Here is a 9,095-nt window from a genome sequence, read left to right on the forward strand (position 1 = left end):
GCTATATCTTCCTCAAGATTATCTGTTTCTGCTTTATCTTCCTCAAGATTATCCGTTTCTGCCATATCTCCCTGAAGATTATTTCCGTACCTGGCTTCATAGAACAATGCCGCGCGCTCTGCCGCGTGTCCACTTTCAATGTTGTCATTAAAGAGTGAACTATCCTGCTCCGTTTGTTGCCCGTCTATAAGAGGGTCCATGGTTCTTGTTCTTAGAACGACACTTAGCAAGACGCGTATGCAGTATCTTCAGTTGCTAGTTCTCCCTTCTTTTCTTAGAGAAAGAGAGAGAGGTCTTCTTCTACAGTGACAGCAAAGTTGCTGCGATGGAGACCCGAGTCGGGGCCTTAGACGCAGTAAGGGTAACGTCCAACGGCGTGGGAGCTCTCCCCACAGTGAAGAACAACGTGACTTACCCATCTCTGGGAACGGTCCGTTCAGAGGCCACGCTGGGCAGGCACATCGCGAGGCGCCTACTCCAGATCGGCGTGGGGGACATCTTTGGCGTGGCCGGCGACTTCAACCTCACTCTTCTGGACCAGCTTATCGCCGAGCCCGAGCTCAACCTCGTCGGCTGCTGCGGCGAGCTCAACGCCGGCTACGCGGCCGAAGGCTACGCGCGGGCGCGCGGCGTCGGCGCCTGCGTGGTCACCTTCACCGTCGGCGGCCTCAGCGTGCTCAACGCCATAGCCGGAGCTTACAGCGAGAACTTGCCGGTGATATGCATCGTCGGAGGCCCAAATTCCAACGACTACGGAACGAACAGGATACTTCACCACACGATAGGCCTCCCCGACTTTAGCCAGGAGCTTCGTTGCTTCCAGACCGTCACTTGCCACCAGGTAAGCTCCGGAAAAGAATGACGAATGAAACAGATGGAACGACTGTTCGTTCTGTCGATCACTTGTAGAATCTGAAGTTTCGTTCCGTTCTGTTTGTGTAATGTGGAAAAGGAGTGAGAAAATAACTGGGTTGTCTTTCGACTTGGTGCAGGCTGTGGTGAATAATCTAGAAGATGCGCACGAGGAGATCGACAGGGCCATCTCCACGGCGCTGAAGAAGAGCAAGCCCGTGTATCTCAGCGTCAGCTGCAACTTGTGCACCATCCCTCACCCCACCTTCAACTGCGAGCCTGTCCCCTACGTCCTCAGCCCCGAGTATTTACTATCTACAATTACTAATCTTCACTTTATTCTGTTGGTATATTAATGTCTTGCGAAAAGAGTATAAACTTAGGTCAATGTTTTACCATGCTATAAAAAAGAATAATATACTTTGTTCTGGTGTTTCCTTATTTTACTATAACAAGTTCTTTCTGTTTCTGCTGATTGCTTCAACTACGACCTTGGCGATTTTGACTGTCGAACGAAGTAGGTCTTATTTGAAGTTAACTTTTTTCCTCCACAGAAACCAAGGCTGTTCCTCCACAATCCTTTCCTTTATTCTGTTGGGCTTTTTTAAATGTATCTTGAGAAGAATAGAAACTTAGGCAAATGTTTTATCAGTATTTGTTGAAAAAGAAGACGCCTTGCTTGTGCGTTTCAATTCTTACTAATACTAGTTATGTGGGTTGTTTTCTTCTGAATGCATCAATTACAACATCGCCGGTTTACATTGGCTTGAACAAAATAAGTCTTAGTCGAAGTTAAACTTTCGTTCTCCACAGAAACCAATGCTATTCTTCCACAATTGTTCAAAAGAAAAAAGACAGAAACTTAGGCAAGTTTTTTATCAGTATATTTATCAAAACAAGACATTTTGTTTTGGTGTTTCCTGCTTACTACAACTAGTTATTTCGGTTTTCCGCTTGATGCCTCAACAAAACATGTCTCATTTCGAGTGAAGAACAAAAAAAATCAAATACTCGGACGAGATTCCAAGTGTTCTAAAGTTGTTCTCCACATTCCGTAGGCTGAGCAACAAGCTGGGGCTGGAGGCGGCAGTGGACGCGGCGGCGGCGTTCCTGAATAAGGTGGTGAAGCCGGTGCTCGTGGCAGGGCCCAATATCCGAGTGGCCAGAGCGGGGAAAGCCTTCGTAGATCTTGCCGACTCCTGCGGCTACGCCGTCGCGGTCATGCCGTCAGCCAAAGGGATGTTTCCAGAGCACCACCTGAGATTCATCGGCACTTACTGGGGCGCCGTAAGCACCGCCTTCTGCGCCGAGATCGTCGAGTCGGCGGACGCGTATCTCTTCGCAGGCCCCATCTTCAACGATTACAGCTCGGTTGGATACTCGCTACTTCTCAAGAAGGACAAATCCATCATCGTGCAGCCGGACCGCGTGACTATCACCAATGGCCCTTCCTTTGGCTGCGTTCTCATGAAGGATTTTCTAAGAGCGCTGGCCAAGAAACTCAACAGGAACACGACTGCCTTTGAGAATTACCAGCGCATCTACGTGCCGGAGGGCGTGCCCCCGTCGGACGATCCAATGGTACCGCTAAGGGTCAACGTGCTGTTCCGCCATATCCAGGGGATGCTCTCTCACGATACCGCCGTTATCGCTGAGACGGGAGATTCCTGGTTCAACTGCCAGAAGCTCAGGCTCCCAGAAGGATGCGGGTAATATATGTCTAGTTTTATGTTCGAGTGGGATCTCGTTCTCTGAATTATGGAGCTTCCGTCGTATCTTTGGTAGGTACGAGTTTCAGATGCAGTATGGGTCTATAGGGTGGTCGGTGGGCGCGACTTTGGGCTACGCGCAGGCCGCGAAGGACAAGCGTGTCATCGCATGCATCGGCGACGGGAGCTTTCAGGTATTTGTAGAGTTTTTTCGTTTGATCTTCTTCGTCTTGGAGGTTTTTAAGTTTCGATTTGCGTGTACGTGATTTTGGGGTTGCCAGGTAACTTGCCAGGACATATCAACGATGATCCGGAGTCGGCAGAGGAGCATCATCTTCCTCATCAACAATGGTGGGTATACGATCGAGGAGGAGATACACGGGGGGCCTTATAATGTCATCAAGAACTGGAACTATACGGCATTTGTCGACGCTATCCATAACCAGGAAGGCAAGTGCTGGACGTATAAGGTGAGCTTATTATCTTCCAATAGGGAGGGTGATATTGGAAGTGTAAAGGCGAGCCCTTTGGTGAGCTGAGCCTGATTTCTTTGGCCGATGTAGGTGCACTGCGAGGATGAGCTCCGGCAAGCGATCGCGATGGCGACTGGGGAGAAGAAAGAGTTCCTGTGTTTCATAGAGGTGATTCTGAATAAGAACGATACCAGCAAGGAACTGCTGGAGTGGGGGGCTCGAGTTTCTGCTGCCAACAGCCGTCCTCCCAATCCCCAGTAGTTGCTTCGACCAGGTGTTGTCACAGAGTGTCGAAGCACGAGACAAGTAAATATTAGCTTTAGTTTCTGTATGGAAATATATAAAAACTTAGCTATCAGGTTTTTGTTAACATTCAGCTGCCCTTCCCGGAATGGTGAACAGGCCCGCCCACCGCGTAGAGCAAAGGGCGGGATGCAATTTTTACGGGGGTAAAGTTTTAATAAAATTTATAATCACTGGACAGCGAAATGTGCATGTGGGGACTGGCTTCCAAGAAAATATTATTCGGTGCAAAGTTTGAACTACCTAATCATCATACATACTCATAATTGGGGGGCCCCCGAATGGAGCGCGGCCCACTACAATTCCAGACAAGCGCAAATTTGGGCGATGGGCGGTTTGGATAATTTTTTTTGCTCATTTAGTTCAATTGTTTGATCCAAACCGTCCAACCTACAAACTGTGTGCGCCAAAGATGCACTGCAGACCAAAATACTTTGAAACTAGTGTGTGGAGGAATACTTTGAAATGAGGATACTTTTTTACATTTATGGAGGAATCTATTTATATATCTGAGACTGAGGATGGAAAGAGGAAAGAAATTGGAGAAGAGTGGACAGTTGATTATTTCCCTCTCCTCAACCTATGTCATGGATAGTCAGCATGGCAGCAGAAACCTTGGATTCCTCAAAAATTTAATATCAAAATATGTGTTGTGGGCTCAGTCAATGTGGGTCCCACATAGTGGAAAACCCTACTTATGTTCACGACAGAACATTTGTTGTGTTAGAATGAAAAAATAAAGATTCTTCTGCCGCCTCGCTTTCTCCTCTTCCTTCTAACTCTTCCTGGTTCTTCCTCCTTTCCCTTCTCTCCAGAATCTCAAGGTGCTGTCTTCTTTTTCCTTCTCCTACATTCTTCTTCATACGTTATCACCTCTCTTCCTCTCCTCTCAACATGGTATCAGAGCTAGATCGACTCCAGCAGCCAACAATACAGTCTCTTCCGGTGGATCTTGTCAACTGCACGAAAATGGTTTGCAGCTCCTTATTTGTCTGCTATTAAAAAATACGAATAGCAGATTTTGCGTTGCTGTTGTCTTTGTTGGTGATGTGTTTCGAAGCCCATACTTGGGTATGTTGAAGAGTTGCTCGACTGTTGCTGTAATGTCGTGTTGAAGTTGGATATATCTTTCTTGCTGTTGACGTATCTCAGAGCCCTTATTTGATCATAATGAAGTGATGATCGATTGTTGATGCTATTTCTTCCTGGTTTTTTGCACCATCTATTTCTGGTTATTATTGTTCCCCAAGATGACAGAATCTTCTAACATGATCATTACACTTGAGAAGTTGATGACACGCTTGCTAGAGCAGTGCTCTTCCAGTGACGAGGAGCCTAAAGAAGTTGTACTTGAAGCTAATCCAATCAAACTGGATGGTCCAGACACATATCTAAGCTGGATGAGACAGGTACATCTTATATTGAATACACATAAATTATTGGCCTATATCTCCGGCGATGAAGAACCTCCGAAAGGGGATGATAAGGCTTTAAAGAAATGGCAGGCGTATAACTCTCGTATTACTGGTTGATTGCTTGGGTCGATGATCCCACATGTAGCTTGTAACCTTGATTTATTCACTATAGCATCTGAGTTGTGGAAGGCAGTCTCCAAATTGTACTCTCATGAGCATAACAGTTTACATGCTCATAGGTTGCAACGTGAACTCCGAACTCTTGTCCAAGGCACCAAGTCAGTCACCGAATATGTTGGAGAACTTCGTCGTTTATGGAATGACTTTGATTATCACTTTCCTTTTATTCCCACTGAACCTTGATTCATTCACTATAGCATGTGAGTTGTGGAAGGTGGTCTCTTAATTGTACTCTCATGAGCATAACAGTTTACATGCTCATAGGGTGCAACGTGAACTCCGAACTCTTGTCCAAGGCACCAAGTCAGTCACCGAATATGTTGGAGAACTTCATCATTTATGGAATGACTTTGATTATTACTTTCCTTTTATTCCCACTGATCCTAATGATTTCATCAAATTCAGGTAGTCGATTGAACGTCTACAATTGGTTGATTTTCTATATGGTTTAAACAGTGAATTTGAGCATTGTCGTTCAGGAATACTCAGCTCGACAGTGTGGCCTACTCTTGATGAAGCTATTTCGAAGATTACTACTGAAGAGACACATCTGAAGTTGGCATCTATTTCTCCTCAACAGCCTAGCTCACAATCCCCTCTCACTGCCCAACCTCTAAGCTCTTCTGGTATTACTTTTGGGTTGAGCCGGGTTGAGGGTTCTACTCCAGGACGTGTCTTGAAGATCTGCAATTATTGCCACAAGCCTGGTCATATTCGAGCATATTGCTATGACCTACATGGTCGCCCTGAGTCTTCCAATTTTCCTTCTAGTCATCGAGGTAGAGGTCAAGCACGAGCTGGTAATAGTGGGCGATCTATCCGAGGCCGTGGCAGAGGGGGAGCACCCAACTATGCTCATTTCTCTTCTGCTTCCACTCGTGAAGACCTCACTACATCAGAGATCCAACTCCTCCAATGTTTTAGGGAGAACATGCAATCCTCCACTCGTGGTTCAGAAGCAAGGTCATCAAGTACAAATGCAGATTGACCCAGCTCAACCACGGAGAATTATTTTGCACAATTGAACAATGGAAGTCAGCTATTTGCTCTAAATTGTCATGATTGATCTACGTGGATTGTTGACTCTAGTGCATCTAATCATATGACTAGAAGCTCAAAGAGCTTTATTTCTTATTTTAAATGTTCTGGCCTCGATAAAGTACGACTAGTAGATGGTTCATTTGCCTCTATTTCTGGAAATGGCACTGTGAAGTGTACTAACACTATGACTCTCCCGTCTGTTATATATGTACCAAAGTTTCCTATAAATTTACTCTCTATTAGTGCTCCTACCCGTGAATCTCCATTGTGTTTCAAGTTTTTATGAAGATCGGTGTATCCTTCAGGAACTCAAAACCGGACGAACATTTAAGACTGGCACAATGCGTAATGGAATCTACTATCTGGATGTCGGGGACCATCACGGCGGCACCAACCATGGGTTATCAGTACTTTCTTCTCCTGAACATGAACTAATTTTGCATCATTGACAGCTTGGGCATGTACCATTTGATATTTTGAAAGGCATTTATCCATTGTTGTTTGATAATTGTGCACAATCAAAATTAGTATGTGATGCTTGTGAACGAGCAAACATACGAGAAGGTCTTACCCAAAATCTACGCACATTTCTAGTTCATCCTTGTTTGAAATTATTCATTCTGATATATGGGGCCATGTACAACACCCTCTGTTTCTGGCCATCGATGGTTTATTACATTTGTTGATGGGTTTAGTCGTTGCACTTGGGTGTATCTCATGAAGCATAAAAATGAAGCCTTTACTTGCTTGTAGTCATTTTATAATATGATATCTACACAATACTCAGCCACAGTCAAGATTCTTCGCTTAGACAATGACACAGAATATATGTCACGGGAATTCCAAGACTATATTTCATCTCTTGGCATCATTCACCAAACATCGTGCGTAAATACCCCCGCTCAAAATGGAACAGCTGAACGAAAGAAAGACACTTGTTGGAAGTGGCTCATTGCTTGATGTTTTTAATGAATGTTCCAAAGTTTTTTTGGAATGAGGCGTTAATCACAGTGGCCTATCTTATTAATCGTACGCCTCTCTGAGTGCTTGGGTTCAAAACTCCCATTCAATATTTGCAAGGTACCAATTCATTTATTGTACCCCCCAAAGTATTTGGTTGTGTATGTTTTGTGCAGGATCATCGACCCTCTGTGAGTAAGCTTGACCATCGATCCATCAAATGTATAATTGTGGGATATTCGCCCATGCAAAAAGGATACAAATGTTGGTTGCCCTCAGAACGAAAAATGTATGTGAGTATGGATGTGTCATTTCGAGAGAATGAACCATTTTATAGGAATTCTCCAAGTGACAGCAACATTACAATTTGGGAGTCATCACCAGCATCTAAAGATCAATCTCAAACAATATGTCAAAATCTCCAATGTGACACTCCGACTACCTCAAGTGATAAACAGGGGGAGCAACTTTTGCAAGAAACTCATGCTCCTAATGAAGAGCTTCTTGCAGTATCTGAGGTAACTCCACAACTTCTTCCACATAATGATGAACACGTTGAGGAACATCCTAATGAGCCAGAAAGAGACTTAGATGTGCCAATTGCTTTACGCAAAGGGGCATGTCGCAAGGTACTCCCTTCAAGATTTTGTGATGACCTTGGATACACGCATGATATAGCAAATTTTGTGTCTTATGAATCCCTTACACCATCCCATAGAAGCTTTATTGCAGCTCTATCTTCTATACGTATTCCAAATAACTGAAAACTTGCATGGGAAGAGCCGAAGTGGAAACAAGCAATGTTTGAGGAAATGGTTTCTCTTGAGAAAAATAGAACGTGGGAACTTACTACATTACCAGAAGGGAAGAAGTCGGTGGGCTGTAAGTGGGTATTCACTATAAAGCAAACTCCACAAGGAACTGTAGATCGATACAAGGCGAGAGTGGTGGCAAAATGATATGCTCATCACTTCCTTGCGTACTAAAATGAAGATGCACGATATCTTCACCAACAATGGAGCTCTATGATTCCTTGATGAACCATGATGTTATTACTTTGTTATTTATTTTCTGCTTATGTTTGAGTCAGGTTGGATGTTAGTTAACATCACATCCTGAAGGGGGAGTGTTGTGGACTCAGTCAATGTGGGTCCCACTAATAATCCCAAATTTTGGTGTTTTAAATAATGATTTTTAGATTTTTTTTTATCTTATCAATGTGTGAGGATCTGAGATTATTCAACAAATAAAATTACCTCACTAACCTAAGGTAAGTAAGGGTCGAACCACAAGGAGCAGGTATTTCAGTTTAATTTATATTTCAATTCAATCAATAATTGTTTTAAGATTTAATAGATTTAAGATTTCAATTTTTGGAGAAGAATAAAGATTTTATTATTTTAAATTGGAGTTTAAAGATTTAATAATTCAAAATTTGAATTATTATCTCAGATAGATCTGGACTTAGTCTAAGTCCAGATCTATCTGAGGCACGCGCCGTGCGCTGCGCGTAGCGGCGTGCGCTGCGTGCGTAACAGCGCCCGGCGCTGCGCGTGTCGCGACACGCTGTGCGCTGTGCGCTGCGCAGAGTAGCACCAGCGCCACGCGTGTCACGGCGCAGCGTCGTGGCGCTGCGTGTAGCGGTGCACGACTGTGCGCTGCGCGTGTCGCGGCGCGCAGCTGTGCGCTGCGTGCGTCGCGGCGTTGCTGTGCGCTGCGCGCGTAGCGGCGCTGCTGTGCGGTGCAATACAAAAATCTAATGCTTTTTCGAAATTTCGACAAAGTCTTAGATCTGCTTGTCTCACAATGATATTGAAATGATAATATTGAACATATTTGGTTGGATAAGTTAGAAAGTTACAATCCTGTACTTTCCAACCCAATTAAATCTGTCTTAAAAAAAAGAATGATTAAGCAATTACTGAATTCTAAGAAATCACATTTACCTTGTGTCACACCCCTGATCGGCTTGGAAATGGTCCTCCTCCTTAGAATCTTCTCAGCTTTGCTCCTTCACTCAACTCAATTGTTCATCAACAATAGAGGGTCTATATAACTTTGAGAACAAACAACACTCCACTCTCCCAACGAAATTTCTAGACAGCCTACACATTGTTTTTGAGATAGTATTTATAATATTTCTTCTCTCTAACTGCTTGGAG

The 9,095-nt window shown here is 44.1% G+C and overlaps 1 protein-coding gene across 1 annotated transcript; it reads left to right on the top strand.

Moving 5' to 3' along the window:
• Nucleotides 1-238: 238 nt before the first annotated feature.
• LOC144716397 (pyruvate decarboxylase 1-like) lies at nucleotides 239-3,620 on the top strand. The gene is made up of 6 exons (XM_078591507.1): nucleotides 239-841; nucleotides 993-1,156; nucleotides 1,911-2,561; nucleotides 2,638-2,755; nucleotides 2,843-3,031; nucleotides 3,125-3,620. The coding sequence occupies exons 1-6, from the start codon at nucleotides 326-328 to the stop codon at nucleotides 3,293-3,295; spliced, it is 1,809 nt and encodes a 602-aa protein (XP_078447633.1). The 5' UTR covers nucleotides 239-325; the 3' UTR covers nucleotides 3,296-3,620.
• Nucleotides 3,621-9,095: the final 5,475 nt, after the last annotated feature.

This window comes from Wolffia australiana, chromosome 1 (assembly GCF_029677425.1).
Source record: "Wolffia australiana isolate 7733 chromosome 1, ASM2967742v1".
Classification (NCBI taxonomy): Eukaryota; Viridiplantae; Streptophyta; class Magnoliopsida; order Alismatales; family Araceae; genus Wolffia; species Wolffia australiana.

Coding starts and splice junctions, on each gene's coding strand:
- LOC144716397 (XM_078591507.1), top strand. CDS start 326: ATGGAGACCCGAGTCGGGGCCTTAGACGCAGTAAGGGTAACGTCCAAC. Junction 2,562..2,637: donor AGGCTCCCAGAAGGATGCGG/GTAATATATGTC, acceptor TATCTTTGGTAG/GTACGAGTTTCAGATGCAGT. Junction 3,032..3,124: donor GCAAGTGCTGGACGTATAAG/GTGAGCTTATTA, acceptor TGGCCGATGTAG/GTGCACTGCGAGGATGAGCT.